Source organism: Eulemur rufifrons, chromosome 10 (genome assembly GCF_041146395.1).
Source record: "Eulemur rufifrons isolate Redbay chromosome 10, OSU_ERuf_1, whole genome shotgun sequence".
NCBI lineage: Eukaryota > Metazoa > Chordata > Mammalia > Primates > Lemuridae > Eulemur > Eulemur rufifrons.
This window is the reverse complement of record NC_090992.1, coordinates 16,042,786-16,062,681: the sequence shown is the minus strand read 5'-3', so window position 1 is coordinate 16,062,681 and position 19,896 is coordinate 16,042,786. Positions and strand designations below refer to the sequence as shown.

The window sequence follows — 19,896 nt, the reverse complement described above, 5'->3', positions numbered from 1 at the left end:
ATACCCACCCCGTTTTGGCCCACTCAAACTATACCCACAGCTTCAGTGGACATTTCCCACGCATCCTGAGAGCTTTCTACTTCTTTCTTACTCTGGGCTTTCTCTGGTTGCATAGTGCTCAGCTCACCTGCAGAGCAGGCCAGAGGTACCAGGGACTCAACGCCGACAGGAGCAACTGTTCACCAGTGAGGGGCTGGTGTTAGTGGATAGACCAGCCTCTCTGGCCCCTGGGAGGAGCCACTTCTGTTGTGCATATGTGTCCTAGAAAGTCTCTTGGAGGTTCCCAGGTGGAATTGAGCCCCAGTTTTTGCCCACAGCAACAACTTGCTCACCAACGCTTCCTGTACTGGCTTCTCATTGCAGCTCAGGTAGGCCAAATAGGTGTTTTCCCTAACCAGAAGCACAAGGTAATAGAAATAAGCCTAGAAAAGAAGGCTCGGGTCCGATCATGAAGGGTAGTGACTGTCAAGGGAAAGAGTTTGGGCTTATCCTGTGGGCAGTGAGGAGCCACTGAAGTCAGTGAGTAACGTGGTTGGAACTGTCCCTTAGGACAAAATGCTCTTCAGGACAAAGGGGCAAGAGATGGGAGGCTGCAAGACTGGTCAGGAGGACTTGGCAGGAAGGAAGGAGAGGACGAGGTGGGAGGGAAGACATTTACGGAGAAATGCAATTTGACAACAGGGATCAAAATGTTAAATGTGCATGGCATTTGACCAGTATTACTAATTGGAAGAAAATACAGGAGGAGAGGTGTATATAGGAGGAACAAGATATACATGGAAGAATGATCATTGGATCATTGTTTACAACAGAGAAAGCTGAGAAACAACAAAAAGGTTTATCAGTGAGAAACTGATTAAACAAACCATGATACATCTGTACACTGGAATGCTCTTCAGTGATTAAAAAGATGATGTATGTCTACATTCATTGGCATGAAAGAAGCACAATTTATTGTTGAGAAAAAAAGACAGGCTGTGAAATAGCATTTATCTGATAACCCTATTTATCAAAATGATATCCTTAAAATATCCATGTATATATGTCTAGAGAGATCTTTGAAATTATGTTAATCAAGATGCAGATGGCAGTTTTTGCTAGATGATAGGATTCGGTGGCGTGTTGTTTGTTTGGGGAGGGGCGATTTCTCTTTAGATCTATTCTGGATGACATGAATTTTCTGCCATAAACTTGTAATATCTTAAACATAAGACAAAGCAAATTTTCAAAAAGAAGTCAAACAGTCAGTTCTTGAGTTCTTGCAAGGCAAATAGCCCCAGGTCTAGAGTATGAACAGCTGTTAATCTGTATTATTATAGCTGACCTCTCCAAATCAGTGTTTGCTCTTTGAGCCTCTCCTAGAAAGAGGTTAAAAGAATTCCAGGTCAGCACAGCGGGAAGGAGCCTGAGGGAGCATGCTCAGATGGTCTGGTAACCTTCTCCCCTCTTCTAGGGTCTTCCTGAGAGCTATCAACAAGTTTGCAGAAATCATGAACCAGAAGTTCCTGGAGCACACGAACTTTGAGTTCCAGGTGAGTGTGGGCACCTGGGCTGCTCTGGCGTCTTGGGCTGAGGGCTCCGTGGGACACGTCCCAAAGCCCATGGAAGGTGTGCCGGTGTCCCTGGGCATTTCCACAGCGGGGTGTGGGTGGGGAGGAAAGTTTCAGGCTTTGTCAACAGGGCCTCAATTAAGCAGACATCAACGGAGCAACATATGCAAACGTGCCTGTGTAATGGATCTTGTGCTAACAGGGAGACTCCCGTTCATTCACTGTCAGAGTGGGCCCCATCTTTTAACAAGGTGTCACCATTTTTTAACTTTTCTGTGCACTGGAGCCAAAACAGCAGCCAGTCACAGACATTGAAAAATGATTTATAATAAAGCTCCCAAGTACGTCTTTGTGGCTTCCTGATTCCTTCAAAAGTCATTTTTAGTCTTCAGCGGACACCTGGGGCCTCCGAGACTCAGGCGCCTGAAAGCATGTCCCCGGGGCACACAGAGTGACGTACCTGCCCCTGGTCTCTCCCGGGTCCAGACCCAAGAAGGACAAACTCTTCAAAGCCTGTGGGAAAATCCAGATTGCTGCCGCTGGCTGCAGGTGTGAAAGAGAAGGCCCCAAAAGGGGGTCCCCTCCAGGGAAGTCCTCGAGCTCCCGATCTCTTGCAGCAGGGCTCAGGGAGAAGCAGTCCCTGTACCCGGTGAGTGGGATGATGGTGTTTTCTGCCTGCCCCTCTAAGGTGCTCAGATCCCAACTGTGCTTTTGCCTCTTACCAGCTGAGCACCTTCGGGCAGGGCCTGGACTGTGTCCATTCCTCAGGTGATTTATCTGTAAAATGCCAACAATAATGACACTTTCTACTTCATTGGGTTTTTTTCCCAGCACTGGAATTTGCCAAGGGGCTTGCTGGGAAAATTGACCTGTAATGTCCCACTAGTTTCTGTTCAAATACTTCCTCCATAAAGAGGCCTCCCCAGCCTGACTCCTCTCTGGGGATCAGCCTCACCAACCCCAGGGTCATTATGCGTCACCGCTTGGCCTCGTGGCATCTCTTCATAGCACCAAACGTCACTGGATACCATCTTTCTGGTCTATGTGCATGTTTTCTCTCTTTCCTCCAGTAGAACGTAAGTCTCATGAGTACAAAGACCTTGAACTCACAGCACCTCGATGCTGGGCCCAGCACACAGCTGTTCTCCTCGTGGAGGGGACGTCTGGGCTGAGGCCTGTGAGACTTGCCCTGCTGGCAGCTCCAGCCTATCAGTACTTGCTAAGCTGAAAGGATGAGCGTTATCTTTGCACAAGGTTCTCTTGCGTGACCTTGCATTAAAGCAGGCAACTGAACAACAATGAAAACGATGACGAAATGAGTAGCTGCCATTGCCTGGTGGCTTATACATACCTGATCTCACAAGAAGCACATCAAGGGCATTATTTTTCTCCGTCCTTATAGCTACCCTACAAGTCAGCCGCTGTGACTAATATTGTTTTCTGCTCTAAGGATGTAGGGGGTAAGACTCAGAGAGGACGAGTAGACAGCCTGAAGTTGCACAGGGCATCACTGCAGAGCTGGGACCAGAACCTGGCAGTGGCTGACACCAAGGCCTACGCAGATGACTGTGGCCACATGCCAGACGTGGAGTTTGCCACTGCACTGGGCTGCCTGCCTGGCAGGGTCTGGGCGAGAGTTTCTCCCAGCATTGTAAATCTTTGACATGGAAACGAAACATGTTTCTTTAGCTGCTTTGAATCAGGAGAAATGTTTGATTCCCTTCCATGTGGCCCAGATGCCTGCAGACTCTGGTTACGGCTACGCTCAGGGAAGTGAGAAAGGCCATTGCTTTTTTGGAGGGGCAGCTTGGAACAACATCCATAGGAGCCAGCAGTGGCAGCGTGTGGGCCGTAAAACTGCAAGCTGGTTTGCTCATCTCTTCCTGTGGGCTCAGCAGTCACAGCCTCGGACCTGCTTTCCTGAGTCCGGCTCACCCCCATGGTCTTGGGTGGGAATTTTCCAGAAGCTCAGCTTCAGTCCCTCACGCCATTCCTTTAGGTTTTATCCTGTTTTCCTGAAAGAAAACCTGTATCTAGAAGATACCCAGAGATTGGGGGTTTCATACTTGGGAAGTTCAACCTCATGAATTATGTGACTTTAGGCAAATTACTTCACCTCTGTGTGCCTCAGTTTCCCCAACATTAAATTAAGAGATTGATAGTAGCTATGTCATTGGGTTGTGGTGAGGATTAAATGAATTAATTCATATAAAGCATGTAGGACAGTGGTAGGAACACAGTAGCCATTTAATAAATGTTAGCTCATTATAATAATAGTAATTGTTAGCGTTTTGATGGTGACAATGATGATGTTGGACCTAAATGTGTCAGGGCTGGAAACTCGTGTCAGTCCTTGATAAACAGTAGGGGAGGCATCGTGCTGGTCGCCCACAGTGTTGCCTGGGGCTCTCTCTCTAGCAAGATTCTATAAAACAGGAGAGTGGCCAACATCACAAAATAAATAAGTCTTGTTTTCTAATGAGGCTTCTATAGATATTTATTGAAAAATACTCAAGAACAGAATCATTTTTCAACCTTATCTTTGTTCTCCTCCCTTTTTCTCCCCTCAGCATGTGAGAATGGATTTGTTCTCTGTACCCTGCCTGGAACACGCCTTGTCTCCTTCTTATGCTCTCATTAATTATGCATTTAATATCAGCAGGAACAGCATCCATCACTGAGTGCTGCCTGCCTTGGCAGCCACTGTCCAGACGAGGGGCAGGTGCAATGAGATTATCCCTAGTATCTTTTCCGGAACTGCGGTTTTGTGATTCAAAGGGCAGAAAGCAAGATGCTCTGTGGGTGCCACTCTGTAGGCGACAAGACCTGGGAGCTGCAGAAATGGTGTTTCCTGCTTGGGGCTAAGATCCTTTGCTTTCCTGGGCCCTACTCAGGATGCTGGACCTTGATGTTTGCCTCTACTAATATGGTCAGAGAAGACCAAGAGAGGATTTCAGATTTAACTTGGCAAGGATTTTTGTCTAAGAGCAATTGTCGTGGGTCCAGGCCATTGCAGCATCTTTGAGGAATTCAGAAGCAAAGCAGAATACTGCCCTGCCCTCTAGGATCTTGGGATTTTGAAAGAAGACTATACAAATCCATTTTCTAATGCCCAGGCTTTTGAAGAAGCTGACGAACCTTTGCTGGGCATCTATGTAGGGAATTTTGATCCTCATGATAATCCTGTTCGGTTGGGATATACCCATTTCCCCGGTGAACAAACTGAGCTTCAGAGATGTGGCTGACTTTTCTGTTAAAGTCATCTAACTATTAATTCAACCCCAAGCCTGTCTGCAAAGCCCACCGTTTTTCCACTCTTCTGCTCTGTCTCTCAGAAACGGGGTGCCTTTGGATGCTAGGAGACAGGTCTGTTTACATCTAGAAACACCCTGTGCCCTTGCCAGTTCTTCCTGGCACTGGGATCAAGAGCTCTGACATAAGTCACTGCAGGACTAGACACTCCATGTTGAAAACTCCGATTGGGCCTGGAACCAGTGCTTGCGTTTAGGCTCCAGGGCAGCTCTGTGATTGGTAATGAGATCATTCTCTCTGCTTGGGAAGCTCTAATTGGCTCTGGGTAACTTCTGGGCACCAGGCCCATCCAGGGACCATTTTTGAACATGCACTAGAGATCCTGTGAAATGAAAAACTTCCAGAATACTCCCAGCCATTAGTGGAGGAATGAGGGCCAGGTTGGTCGTCATAATGGGAAATGTAACCAGTGATGCCAAGAACAGGTGAGGTCACCAAAGCCTTGAAGAATCCCATTGCACTGCCACAGGGGACGCACGGTGGGATGGCTCCTCCAGGCAGAAAGGCAGCCATGTATGTGCCCGGGGACTGTTTGCCCAGCCCTGCCCGCTTCCGCTTTTGGGCCCCAGACAACCTCTGGTCTGATGTTCCTAGCCTGAGTCCACACCTGGAACCTTCCTCTCCCAGAGCCAACCGCATCCCCAGAGTGGGCACGGCAGCTGTGCCTGCACACCTCCAGGGGGGCAAGCTGACTGCGTGCCAGCAGCAGTGCGTGCTGGACTGTTTTCTATTTGTAATAATTCAAGGTTATTGAAAAAGAATCCCATGAGATCAAAAATACTTGATCTTTCTGCTATAAAGACTGTAAAACATCAGATGAACGAGCAGACACGTTAACCAGCGGTGAAGGCTGAAGGAAACCAAGAGAGGACAAGAGCGATTTTAGCAGAAGAGCAGATTGGTGAAGATGAAAGTCTTGAAGTCAGATAAACTCGGATTCAAATGCCACCCACCTTCGCCATTTTGTAGCTGTGTAACCTGGGCCAGATATTTAACCTCTGCAGGCCTCAGTTGCCCGATCTCTAAAATGGGGAGAATAATAACACAATCTCGTAGTCCCTTAGGAGGATTTAACAAGAATGCATGCAGCATGCAGAGTGCTTGGCTCGTTAATGAACTCACTCAATAGATACGTCCTGAGCACGTGCTGGGTTAGACATGATGCTAGACTCTGTGTGTATCACAGTGAATAAAAAAATGAAGTCCTTGACTGCGTGATGTTTACACCGAGAAAATAAATTAATTTTGTTTAAAATATGTCATAAGTGAGGGTGAATCAGGGGTGAATCTACTTTAGTCTGGGTGAGTGGGGAAGGCTTCCGCAAGAACTGATATTGTAAGACTGAGTGGGAGTTTACTAGACAGTGATTTACTCAATTAGTCCTTATAGCCACGCCCTTTAGATACTATTAGCTCCATTTTCTAGGTGAAGAAACTGAGACTGAAAGAGGTGGGGTAACTTGTCCATGGTAATGGAGCTGGAAGGCAACCGGACAGTATCTATGAGAACAAACAACAACGGTAATAAGCAAATAATAACAAAACCAGTGCAGACCCTGTGACTTAGCAATTTCAGCTCTAGGAATGTATACTACAAATATAGCTTCCCGTGCATAAAGATATTTAAATAGGGTGTTGATTACAGCACTCTTGCTAGAGAACAAAAAAAATTGGAATCAAGCTAAATGTCTATAAATTGGGAATTGGTTAAAATTAAAGTACATCCTTATAGCAGAATACAATGCAGCAATAAAAGAGAATGAGGCAGATCTGTGTATGCTGATATGGAAACATTTGTGAGATATATTAGTAAGAGAAAAAAGCCAACTACAGCAGACTATTAAAAAATGTCTATACATATATTTATACATGCAAAATTTCTGAAAGCATATCTAAGAAATCGTTAACATTTTCTTCTGGGGAATTATACTAGGGTCCTAGGTAAGATGGAAAATAACTTTTTTATTTAATCTTTTCTATCATTTAATTTTTTTAAATCATGGGTATATATTACTTTTATAATTTTGTTGAGAGTTAATTAAAAATAACTAAATTCTCATTAGACTCCCAGCAGCATGACTTTGGGCTGTCTTTAACATATCTGCACCTTATTGTTTAAATGTGTGAAATACAAAAGTTGGACCAGATGACCCTTAAGTTCATTCCAATTCTAACCCTCTATTGTCCTGTGATTTCAAAATATTGAATTCCCAATCAGAAATCACCTGACCTCTTCTCCAGGGCGAAGAGATCTGCGTGCTTTGCCAAAGAGACCCTGTGGCTTCTCTTAGTCAGCTGAGCTGGGCACTTAACACCCCCAGACAGCTTGTCGCAGGACAGGAAGAAAAATCTGACCCCTTCTGAGGCATTTCTCTGACAATATGGCCATCAATAAATAAGTATTTTCTGGAGCCCAGCTGTGTTCGAGCCATTGTGCTGAGCACCGCATTAGGGATACAAATAAATGGAAGACGGGACCCAGGATGCTTGTGGCACTTACAGTTGGAGAAGACAGGACACGCAGGTACTCCGCCACCAGTGCCACCACCAACACCACCGTTCCATTTACTGAGCACGTGTGTGTGCCACGCCTGTGGTGGGTGCCCCTTGCTCGTATGATTTCATCCAGTACTTACAACGGTCCTTCATAGTAGGTACCATTAATTTTGCTGTTTTGCAAGTGAGGAAATGAGACTCAGAAAGGTCAAGGAACCAGCCAAAGGCGACCCAGCTAGTAAGCAGAACTGGTTTTCATACCCTGGTGTGCAAGACGCTGATGCACGTGGTCTCAACCACTGGAGGATGCTTTTGTGGGAAGCGAATGGAGCACGAGGCCGCGTGCAGAACAGTGGACTGAAATCTGCAGCAGCACACAGCAAGGGCTCCTCAGATTAGGAAGAAATCAGGCAGAGCCGATGTGCCCTGCGATCTGGGAAAGCTTCACGAAGGAAGTGGGTCTTGAATTGGGCTTTGGTGGAAGAACAGGACAACAGAGACTTCAGGTATGAGAGCCACTGTGGGCAAAGCCATGGAGACCGAAATGCTCCTGAGATCTCTGTGTGGTCTGAGCAGGCCCACAGTGGGCAGTTTATTGAAGGAGAAAACACTGGAGTCCGAGGAAATCATATGCGGCCTTCAAAGCCAGGTTAATGCATTTGGTCCTGAGTCTTTGGAAACAAGAGTCAAGGAAGGTTTGGGGCAGAGGCATTAAGAACGTCCAGCAGTATCTAGTTGTGACCACTGCTTGCCTCTCAGGGCATTGCACAGAGCCACCGACTGTGACAACCTCCTCTTAGTTCCAGAGTCAGCCCCATAGGGCTCCATGGGCAGGACTGGGCAGGGACTGTGGCTGAGACTTAGGTGTGCCATTTCTGAGCCACTAAGATGAGGCACAGCTGTAGCCTCAGGATCCACAAAGATTTCCCAGGAGGGGAGCCTTCTTCTCCAAAAAAAAAAACACAACAGGTCCACTCCTGGGTATATACCCATGAGAATTAGAAACCTATGTCCACACAAAAACTTGTACGAGAGTGTTCATAGAGCATTATTCATGATAGTTAAAAAGTGGAAACAACCCAAATGTTCATAGATGGATGAATGGATAAACAAAATGTGTATATCCAAGTGATGGAATACTATTTGACAATAAAAAATGAAGTACTGATACATACTACATCATGCATGAACCTTGAAAACATTATGCTAACTTTAAAAAGTCGTGCCTGAAAGGTCACATATTGTATGATTTTATTAATATGAAATGTCAGGATAGGCAAATCCAGAGACAGAAAGTAGATTAGTGGTTGCCAGGGACTGGTCTCGAGGCTGAGGGGCCCGACTGCTGGTGGGTAGAGGCTTTCTTTTTGTGGTGATGAAAATGTTCCAAAATTAGAAAGTGGTGATGGTTAAACCACCTTGTGAAGATACTCAAAATCACTAAATTGTACACTTTAAAAAGTGAATTTTATGCTATGTGAATTATGTCCCAATTTAAAAAAAAAAGAAGGAAAATCAGGAATGGGGAGACAGAGAAAACACATTTTTGAAGGACTCGTTCAAGCAGAGCAGGAGCTAGCGAGAGGCTCAATCATATTTGAGTGTCTTGTGTATTGAGGGCATTTCTGAAATTATTCTCACAAGTAGTGGCAACTTGACTTGCTTTGTCAGATATCTGTTTCCTATCGTAACCTTAATTCTCTGATGCACTCCCCTGAAATCAGAGATTTTTCACTTTAAAAACACTGGTTTCCATGTCCTGTGGCCATGGTTTTCTCTTTCCCTGGCTTGTCGTTTCATATCCTGGTCTTAAATGTGAGGAGGTGTGAACTCTGGGCACCAGCGGACCAGGACCAGAGCAGCGCATTTGCAAAGTAAGGCCCTGGAGAACCTGCAGAGTCAGGGGAGCCTGGAGGAAAGGCAGCTGAGGGAGACCCAGCCTGCAGCGGGTGTTTGGAGGTTACTATGGAAACAAAGGGATTTGAGTCTAAGGGTTGGAGGAAGCCTTTGGAGGACTTTGCAGAAGGGAGTGGTGCATCTGACTTGCTTAAAAAGATCCTTCTGGTCTGTGTGTGAAGAGTTGACTTTATGGGGATTATAAGCCAGGAGGTCACCTCGCTGTACCCCAGAAGTGGCTTGGTCTTTTGAGCCCTGGAAGATAAAGGTCCCAGTAAAGGCAAGTGCATTCACATCTGACAAATATGTCAGATGGCTGAAGACTGCCCATGGCCTGCTGAAAGAGCCCGAAACATCAATCAGAAGACCTCGCTGCAAATCCTAGCTCTGCTGTGTGTGGAACAAGCTGAGCGACCTTGGGCAAAACACTTAACCTCTCCAAGCCTCAGTCTCCTCATCTGTAAAACAGGAACAATAAGAGCTGTTGAGTTTTGAGAGATGAAAGGAGGGATGTATGGCAAAGTGTCAGGCCCGTGGTAAAACCGATGTGTTTTGCTTCTTTCTGAAACTGGAACCACAAGCCCATTTGAAAGTCACGCTCTGGGCAGCAGTGATGATGTTATCAATGGTGGAGTTGCCTTTTTGCTAGTCTTGGCCATCTGCAGACTCTGGTGGACATCTCAGCTGAGACGGAGGTCTCGATGTCTGTGTGATTTCTCTGCTAATGTTACCCATGCAGTGTTGAGAGGGGCCCAAAAGTGGGTGGGCTTGTTCAGCAAGCCTGTCTCCCACCTGCTCTTTGCAGGGCTGTGGCATCTTGCAACAACTGCCCTTGAGAACCCAAGGACCTAGGCTCTACCATTGGCATTGGTACCAATGGCCCCACTCGAACAATGAAAAGAACAACAACAGTGAGGCTAACCAATATTTCTGAGCCCTAACTGTGATTCATGTCCTTTAAGCACATCATCTCGTGTCACCTTTATCACAACCCTCTGCGGTGGGGACCAGAGTCATCTCAGTTTTGCAGACAGGTTCCCTGAGGAACCATCTCTCTGGTCTGTCACCTGTATCAGTATTGCCATCCCTGTGGCTTGTTGACTGCAAGCTGGTGGAGTGGGTTCTAGTATTGCAGTCAGTGAGAGCAGCTAAAGGAGTCAGCACATGGCACGTGCTTGAGAAGACTGCGCATAAACTGGGCCCACAGGGGTCCCACCTCCAGCAAACAGGGGAACCGCCTAGAGTGCCTGTTCCCTGCACGTTTCTGGCCTCACCCCCAGAGCTTCGGATTCAGCAGGTCTGGGCGGGGGCCGGAGAATTTGTATTTCTAACAAGTTCCAGGTGCTGCTGCTGCTGCTACTGGTCTGAGAACCACATTTTAAAACCACTGAGGAAAAGGCAAATTATTTTAAGAGAGAATGAATTGCAGGCCAGTCCTCTGAGCTGTCAGGTGAATGTGGGAGAATTTGCAGGGAGGCTGTGGGCCCCTGAACTGCCTTATCCTTCATTGTCCTCTAATTCCAGGGCAGGAACCAGCTCACTAGGGCACCCAGCTTGGGTGAGTTCTTTGTCTTTCAAAAAACAAAACAAAGCATGACAGTGACAAAAAATAGCTCTAAAATTGTCCTCCTCGCCCAAATCCTGTTGTCTGAGAGTGGACGCGATCAGCGCCCAGAGAAATCCATCCATTGTCCTTGCTTTGGCCAAGATGTTAATTTCAGAGTCAGCGCCAGTGAGGAAATTGCAGTGGGCACAATTAAACGGGCTGCGCCTCTCTATTCTGCCATCTTCATAAATTATTCACATTACCCAGCACTTAATATGCCTTCCCACTTCAGGCCGTCTCCGTAACCGTCTCTGCTCTTTCGTTTACAGCTGTGGAACAACTATTTTCATCTGGCAGTGGCTTTTATCACCCAGGATTCTCTGCAGCTGGAGCAGTTCTCGCATGCCAAGTACAACAAAATCCTGAATAAGTAGGTTGCATTTTTGGGTTTCCAGAAGTGGGGTTGGGTTTATGAGCTGCTCTGAGACGGTGCCTGAAGCAGAGGCTTTTGTTTGTCCTAGGTACGGGGACATGAGACGGCTCATCGGCTTCTCCATCCGCGATATGTGGTACAAGCTTGGTGAGTAGGCGCGTGATCCAGACGGACACATCTGCACCCGCCACACGCCTTCCCGAAGACCATCTGTTAGAGGGCCACGGGGGTCTCAGCAGTGGCAGCTTGAAATAACAGTTTGTCATTGTGTGCACCCCTGGTCCTTAATAAGTGCCTGACTGTTCTCTGAATGACAGAGGGGCCCCCTCCCACCTCAGCTTCAACCTCTGCTTCTGCTCTGCCCCTGAGGGGTCCCTGAGTCAAATTGGCATTTACAAGAGGGAGCAAGACTGTTGTGGGGACTCACATGTCACACGAAGGCTTGATGCTGAGTGGTGGGTCACCTTGCGTCCTGCGTATGATGGGGTCCACAAAGCGTCCTCCAACCTCGTGGGGGAAAATTGGTTCTCTAGGCGATGAGAGGGTCTTTTGAGCTGAAAGCGGACCCAAAAAAGTTGTCCCTGCCTCAGTGAGCTTCAGGAATCTTGTATGATTACGTGAGTGATACCCAGGAGGGAGGGACGGGACCAGGGAGACGTTTACTGAGAGTCTGAGTCAGGCTTGTGCTAAGGAGATCTTATTGCGTCTTCACATCGCTTTCTGCAAGATAAAAAAATTTCCCCTCCTTTTGTGTATCAGGAAACTCAGATAGGGAAACAGCTTGCTTGAGGTCAAACAGCCGGAAGTCTCAGAGCATGGTTTGGATCCATGAGGACAAGGACCACAAACCTTGCCCACAGCCCAGATCTTCCTCCGTAAATATGTGCTGAAAGGACGAACAGCTGGATGGCTGGATAGACAGTAATGAATATTTTATTTTTGTGCTCCCTCCCTGACTTTCTGAGGTTGAATTGCTGTCCCCAGCGCTTGGCACAGTTGACCCTCCTCAGTAGAGGCACTTACAGGGACTGACTGTCCCCATCTCTCAGATTTAACCTTCCTTACCTCCCCAGACTGTGCTTCTTGCTTCCCCAGACCCCTTCGTGTCTGTCAGTCCAATCAGCTTCTCTAGACAGCAGCTGCTTGCCCTTTCCAGCAAGTTCCATCCACTGTGGGGGCAGCGTAGCACAGTGGGTAGACTGCCAGTGTGGGTTCTGTGGGTGCTGGTGGCGTCAGACTCCACCTGGAGTGCATGCTGGGTAACAGAAAGGTTGTGGGTTGGCTCACAATGTCCAAGGCAGAGCTGAGGACTCAGGCCCAGAACGGGCTGCCGCATCTCTGCCTTGGGCCTTGCCCTGACGTTGACACACTATGAAGCCTAAAGCAAGAGGACCTAGCATCACTGGGCCATAGTTGGGTTAATAGCACCTTCTCACATGGTGCTTATGAGGGTCAGGAGAGCAAAAACTGGGGGGAGTGCAGCCATGGAGGCCACTGCACCCATATCGGAGTTTTTATCGTTATTCTCACCCTGCCCACTAGGATGGAACCTAATTTTCCTACTCTGGCTCCTTAATCCTCAAAGCTGGGCCTGTATCCCTAAGGACTGAAGGGCAGGGCTCAGGCAAGTGGTATAAAAGAACGAAAGCTGGAGTGGGTTAAACCCAAAGAAATTCTTCAAAACGGGTACAACATTTGGGGTCGGGTGATTCTTTGCGGTGGGGGCTGCCGTGTGCATTGCAGGGTACTGTGCAGTCTCCCTGGCCTCCGCCCTCTAAGATGCCAGTAGTACCCTCCCTGGTTGTGACAACCGAAAAAATCTCCAGACATTGCTGAATGTCCCCTGGGCAGAGGAGTACCACCTCTACCCTGTTTTTTCTAGAAAAGCATGTCTTTCTCAGGCTACCTTCAGTTTGTCCACTTGGGTAAGGACTAGGATATAAGCAGTAACTTATGTTCCATCTACCCTTGCTTTGTGATGGAGAAGCGCAAGCACAGGCCGACACGGCCGACACGGCCAACGCGGCAGCCAGCACCCGGCCTCGGGGTCAGGCAGACGGGAAGGAGTAGATGCCCAGAGCAAAGCAAAGAGCAGACACAGCTGCTGTTCCTCTCCAGCCGATGGCTGTCCTGCTAAAACATGAGCCTGTGTTGTCGCACCTTACAATTTTTCAAAAGAAGCCAGGAAACTGGGTTTTCCAATGCATTTTCCAATTTATGAATATTAATGACAACTAATTGAAAGTTGTCAAAATATTGAACGTGCCCAAGGAAGGGATGGAGCCCAGATTCAGTTCTCTTCTGGGTCCGCATTCTTGCTCCGAGACACCAGAGATGGACATGCCGCAGTGGGCTTCCCCTCCCAGCTCCACACCCGGGCGTCGCCAGAGCTGGAAACAGGGACCTACCTGCACTCTCCCCAGTGCTGCCACACGGCCTGCTCTTTTCTGAATGTCCTTCGTTGCCATTGTTTTGCACACAGAAGATTTTACTTAGATATAGATTATGTTTTGGCAGGCATTCCGGCACTCCCAATTATATTGATGAATGAAAAGATGTTACCAAATATTTCACCTGCTTAGAATTACAGAACATCAGAGCTGGAAGGGCCCTTTAGAGATCATATTGTCCGGCATTTTTCATACACTTACTTTTAGCTGAGGACCAATAAAAAAAAATCTCATGCGTGATAAGTAAATTGGATGAAAGCAGAGCTATTCTAATTGAAGTTGGGGGGTGCTCAGAGCATATTATACTGGGCTGCTCTCAAGCACCCCATGTAGACCCCTGGGGCTTCGGGGGAAGTGCTGAAGCACTCCGAGAATGTTGGAAGCTACTGGTCTGGTCCAACCCACCATTTTACCAGTGAAGAAACTGAGCCCCAGAGAGGAGGAGTTTGTACCAGATCATTCAGTGGATTAGAGGCAGAATACTGGACAAGAGCCCTGGCCAGAGTGTTTGCTCTGATGCATCAGACTCCTTGCTGTTTACAAACACCTAGGATGAGTTAATGCAGTTAAAAGATATGTCTGTCAGGGTTTGGGGGTTGATTGCAAGAAAGAGGCATTGGCTATGGCTGCCTTAATCAGAGAAGGTATGTGTTGGGAGGGCCAGGAGGAACTGAAGAACCAGGCCCTAGAAGGACGGGGTCCAGAGCCACTCTGGGATCCAGAGCAGGTGGTGCAGCCTCTGGCATTGCCTTCAGGATGCTCCATCCCTTTGTCATTCTGCTAACGATCAAGTCTCCTAAGAACACTATTCTGTTGGCCTTCCTTGGGTGACCTCCTAATGTTTCCACCAAGCCTACATCCATTGTGGGAGGAAGAGTTCTCTAAGGCAAAATCCAGGAAGATAATATCACTGGAAGAAGGAGTTACGAACAGAGGTCAAACAAAAACCACAGATATCCACTGCAGAGAACAAGAGGCAAAGGATGCTTTGCAAAGATGGTCACCCCTCACTTCTTGGCCTGGCTTCTGAGGAAGAGGAAAGCACATTCACCCAAAGTGGTTTTCCTGGCTACACCAGCATTCCACTCATTGGTTCCGTGGCTGCCTTCTCCTTGCGGAAAATGAGAACAGAAAGCGGAGGCAGAGGAAATGAGCAGTTCCCCCATTCCCACCCCACCCTGTGCTCTAGGGGATGCTGGCATTAGCCTGCTTTCTCCTAGCACGGTGATGACATTACCTTGATAATCCAAATCTAGACTAAACACTGTGTACATTAGGGACCAATGTAGTGAGACCACTACATCGGCTAATGATAGGTTTTAAAGTGCAGTTCATGGAACGTCCAAAGCAGAGTGAAACTCAGAAACTCTCCGTGGCCGACTCTGCTGATCACCCGTGCAAAAGTCATTCCCCTCTTCTTCCTGGTTAAATGAATCCTGATTTTGTTTTGTTTCGGGATTGCAACTTGCTCAGTTAACAATGTCTTGTAGCAGGTGATGGCCATGTGACCCAAGTCTGTCCCACTAGAATCAGCAGAAACATACTTACTGGGACTTCAGGAAAGTGCTTCTTTCCCAATTAAAAAAAATAGAAACAAAAACAAGATGCAGGGAGAGGATAGATTCAATGAACACAACATATTTTTTGCTCATATCCCTTCCCCCCTATTCCTTCCTGGAAAAGGATGAGACACCTGGAGGGGCAGTGGCCATTTTGGCACAATGAGGACAAATGTCACACGCTGAGGATGGAGGAGCAGCTGTGGACTGACCAGATTTGGACTTCTTGTTAAGGAAGAAAATTAAAGCTTCAGTTTAGCCATGATAGTCATATTTCTGTTACATCTCTAACTGATACGTTATCTAATTCAGCCTGCTGATTTTATAGGTGACGTTGCCAAGTGAGGCCCAGAGAAGCACAAGGATGTTCCCAAGTTCAGCAACAAATTGGTGACTAAGTTGAGGCTAGAAGGCCTGTCTCTTGACTCCAAGTTCAATGTTCTCACAAATTATATTTTTTCAAAGAGTATGCAAATTATTTTCAAAGGGTGTAAAATAGCCAACTAACTCTGTTTTTCAAAGACTATGGATAATGAGTAAATCATAATGCATGCTAGTTTTTTAAATTTTGTTTTAATGCCAGAAGCAATCAGGGCATCATCATCATGATCATCAGTATCATCATCTTCTTCTTCTCATCAAGAACAACTTGAGCAACCCTGTGATTATAAGATAGCTAATTGCAAAGCTATAATTCAGGCTTGAAGATTCTTTAAAATTCTTCATAGGAAAGTCTAGACAAATGTGAGTGTGTGTGTGTGTCTGTGTGTGTGCGTGTGTGTTGTTTTGAGAGAGGAGGTGCGGGAAGGAAGGTCTTCATGGGTAGAAGGACAGCATGTTGTTGAGGAGACAGCCACTAAAGGGTTAACATCATTGTATTTTTGGATCCTGGGGCAATGCCAAATGTAATGTACTTTTCCCAGTAGCGTTGCATCATAACATTTGATTTCTGCTTGACATGAAGCAATATACATTTTGCTAAAAATGACTTTGCACCTAACCCTCCCACGTTCACCTGGGTTAATGCCGGGCTGCTGTGTTAACGGCCATCATGGGAGAGAAAGACACAATCCAATCGCTGGCATCTCAGCCTCACAAGCTCCCGGCAGAGCTGCGGGAGCAATTGGGCCATTACTTGTTAAGCATCTACACAGTGCCCAGCTCAGTGCTAAGCTCTGGGGAATGGTGGGAGGGTTGGAGAAGCATAAGGCACAGTCCACGCGCTAGTGTCCGGTGGGGGAAAGTGGCATTAAGGGTATTTAAAGTGAATAGTGGCCTACAGTAGAGACTCAGGCATTCAGGCAAAAGGGATATAAGTAAGGCCTATAAGGATGATTCCATTTGGGGAAACATCTTCTGAATTAGCACCAAAGGTAGACCATTTCAGCACTGAAAGAAAGACAGGGAAAGGGCAGGAATTCCAGGAGAGCAACCAGCTAAGCCAGCTCAGCTTCTTAGGGCTGGGGGAGAAGTTGCTGTGAACGCAGGGGAAAGGTGGTGACGGGCGATCCATCCATTGATTCGTTTAACAACCAATACTGAGTGCTGTGGGTGCTCCCCAAAGATGTCCATGTCCTAATGCCCAGGGCCCATGGAATATGGACCTAACATGGCAAAGGAGGCTTTTCAGGCATGATTAAGTTAAGGATCTTGCAGATGGTGAGAGTATATTGGACTGTCTAGGTGGACCCAGTGTAATTACAGGGTCCTTATAAGTGACAAAGGGAAGCCGGGGAATCAGAGTCAGAGAGGTTTGGAGACGCTGCATTGCTGCTGGCTTTGAAGCTGGAGGAAGGGGCCACAAGCCAAGGAGTGCAGGGGGCCTCTAGCAGCTAGAAAAGGCAAGGGAACAAATGCTTCCTTAGACCCTCCAGAAGGAACTCAGTCCTGCCCACCTTGATTTCTAGACTTCTGTCCTCCAGAAATGTAAGATAATGAAGTTGTGCTGTTTTCAGTCACTAAGTCTGTGGTGATTTATAACAGCAGTCACAGGAAACTGGCTCATGCACCCTCTAAATGCCAGTAGCTCTACCAAAAACAGGGTAGAGATGTAGTCCCTGACCCCACAGACTGGTGGTCACTGCCCTGGACAGTTACATGCTAATTGCAGAATTATTTCATTATGGCTGTGAAGGGGAAACAGCCGTGGGGCAGAAACTCGGGGCACTCAGAGAATCGGCGACAGCCTCCTGCCTAGTGAGTGGAGTGAGCCCCGGTGACCTTGGGGCGGAAGCGCCCGAAGCCCCGAGCTCCCAGCAGTGCTGTCCTTTCCAGGTGGAATGGGAGCCACCTGTCCAATTTTAAATGCTCTAGTGTCTACTTCAAAAAAATTCTAAAGGAGCAGTGAAATTAATTTTAGCAACGTATTTAACCTCAATATTCCAAAGTATTATCATTCAGAGTATTATCATTTGTAATCAATACAAAATGTTACTGAGGTTTTTCCTTTTTGTATTTTCTTTTTTTTAATTGGAACTCCTTCTCTGAAATTGATGGAATTTTTTACACTTACACCCTATTTCAGTTTGGACTGGCCATATTTCAAGTGCTCCAAAGACACACGTGGCTAGTATGCATAGTATCGAATAGCATGGCTCCAGAGAGCGAGTGAGGGTTTACTTGCAGCAGGGGCACGTGTGGGGTGGGGTTCGGAGTGGGAGTGGGGTCCAGGGGAGGGAGGGAAGAGCCAGCAGGCAGAGGAGGGCACGTGTAAGTGCCCACGCGGGGGAGCAGGGTGCACTGGGTGGATGGAGCACGGGCAGGCGAGAGGCGGGAGACGGGCGTGGAGAGGGAGCATGGCAGCAAATGGGGTTGCAGAACTTGACCCGAGAGCAACAGATGCCTTGGGGAAAAGCTATGAATCAACATGATCAGATTGGGCCTCTTCACACATCTTTGAGGCTAGATTATGAACTATTTCAATGGGATAGAGAAGAGTGTGGAGGGTCGTGAACGTCCAGCCATGGCAGAGAATATAAATCCCTCCCGACCCTTTCCCTAGTCTGGCTGTTTGCTCTAAAAATGAACAAATAAAATGACCAGCCTGAACATTTCCGTGGAAAGCTCCAGGGACCTCCACAAGGTTGGACTTTGTCTCTTCACACTGTTTTATGCAGAGCCCAGCATGCGGCTGCACCCAAAGTACTCACCACCACCATCATCATCATAATCAGCATCGACACTTCCAGAGCTTTCTTTAATGTGCCAGACACTGTGCAAAGCCCTTTGTTTACATCAACTCTTCTAAGCTTCTCAACAGTTCTACCAGGAAGACAATATTCTTATCTCCGTTTTACAGATGGGATCATAGAGGCTCAGAGAAGGCAGATGAAAAGCACAGTGGCACCCAGCCGTGGGGTGGCAGTGGCAGGACCTGACCCAGGTTGTCAGGTTCACAGACTTTACGGGGCCTGGAGGGAGGCAGCGGCCGGGCATGTCCTGAATAATGAGAAGAGAATTGATTGCCTATCTCAGAGCATGGCCAGGAGGAGCTTTCCAAGCCTAAGAGAGAGGAGCAGAGATCTGCGTTCTTCTCCTTTTGAGCTGAATGAATGATGTTTTATTATCAGCCCAGCTTTATTTCAGAGTGCCCAGGGGGCTTGCCAGACTCTGAAATCCAAGGAGTTATAACTTGCCCTCATCCCTGTTCATTGCAGGGTCTATGCCAGCCTTTAGAGACCCCCATTCACAGTGCCCCTTCTGTCCCATGCCAGCCTCAGAGGGTCAGTGACTTGCCCAGCTTCATTCTCAGCCAGATTCTCAAAGGTCTGCCTTTTTTTTTTCCAAGGTCATCTTAGTGGCCTCAGACCCTTTGCCTTCTGTCTTACAGTCTACCCCAGAGAGCAGTGATGGATGAGGCCATTGCACAGATTAAAACCAAGGCCAGGGAACACGTGGGACTCCTTTCCACCCCCACACCTAAGCTCTTCTCCGCACTGGCATTACCACCAGATCCTTTCCTAGAGCCTGTATAATTCGGCATTGGGACTTATCCTGCTGGCTTGTTGGCACTTTAAAAGCCCTTTCTAATTGGTATCTGTTCCCAGTGAGATTCAGCTTCAATTATATGAAAAAGACCCTCCTACTAATTCCCTTCCTTGCCTTTTTGTGAATACAGCAGCAGATGTGTCTCTTGGGTGAGGACTTTTTGTTTTCCAACTAAGTTTGTATTTAGTGAGCCACAAATATGTTCAGTGTGTATGTATATAAAGATATGCAACATACACACACATTTGGATTAATTGAACACAAAATCCAATGTGCTGAAATTTCATTTTTTATGTAAATGAATACGATTTCTGTAGGGAGCATTATAAGGGCCATTGAGATCACATTATATTTAGAGATCAACATCTCTCTCTCCTCTTTCCTATTCTGCCAAATATCTCCTCAAGTGACTGCAGAGAATGCAGGTCAAAAGTATATAAGCAACCCCGGGTCTACAGCATGTCTGCCCTCTATTTTAAACCATCTGAAATATATCCTTATCAGCCCAATGCCCTCCAGTATTCTAAAGGCCTGTGTTGCATAAGCAGTTTCTCCATTCCATGGTAGCTTATCTGACAGTTTCCCATTTACCTTCTACCTATTTTTGCATTCGGCTTTGAATTTTAAAACCCCACTGGTTTTGAAAAAGACTTAAAGGATCTTAAAG

General features: G+C 47.0%; 1 protein-coding gene across 1 annotated transcript in view; it reads left to right on the top strand.

The window, feature by feature from the left end:
• Window positions 1-19,896, top strand: part of DOCK2 (dedicator of cytokinesis 2) — a 389,839-nt gene that overhangs the window by 311,205 nt on the left and 58,738 nt on the right. Inside the window, exons 30-32 of the mRNA XM_069484225.1 lie at window positions 1,454-1,532; window positions 11,130-11,230; window positions 11,322-11,380. Of these exons, the coding sequence (XP_069340326.1) occupies window positions 1,454-1,532; window positions 11,130-11,230; window positions 11,322-11,380 (239 nt within the window). The remainder of the gene's footprint in view (window positions 1-1,453; window positions 1,533-11,129; window positions 11,231-11,321; window positions 11,381-19,896) is intronic.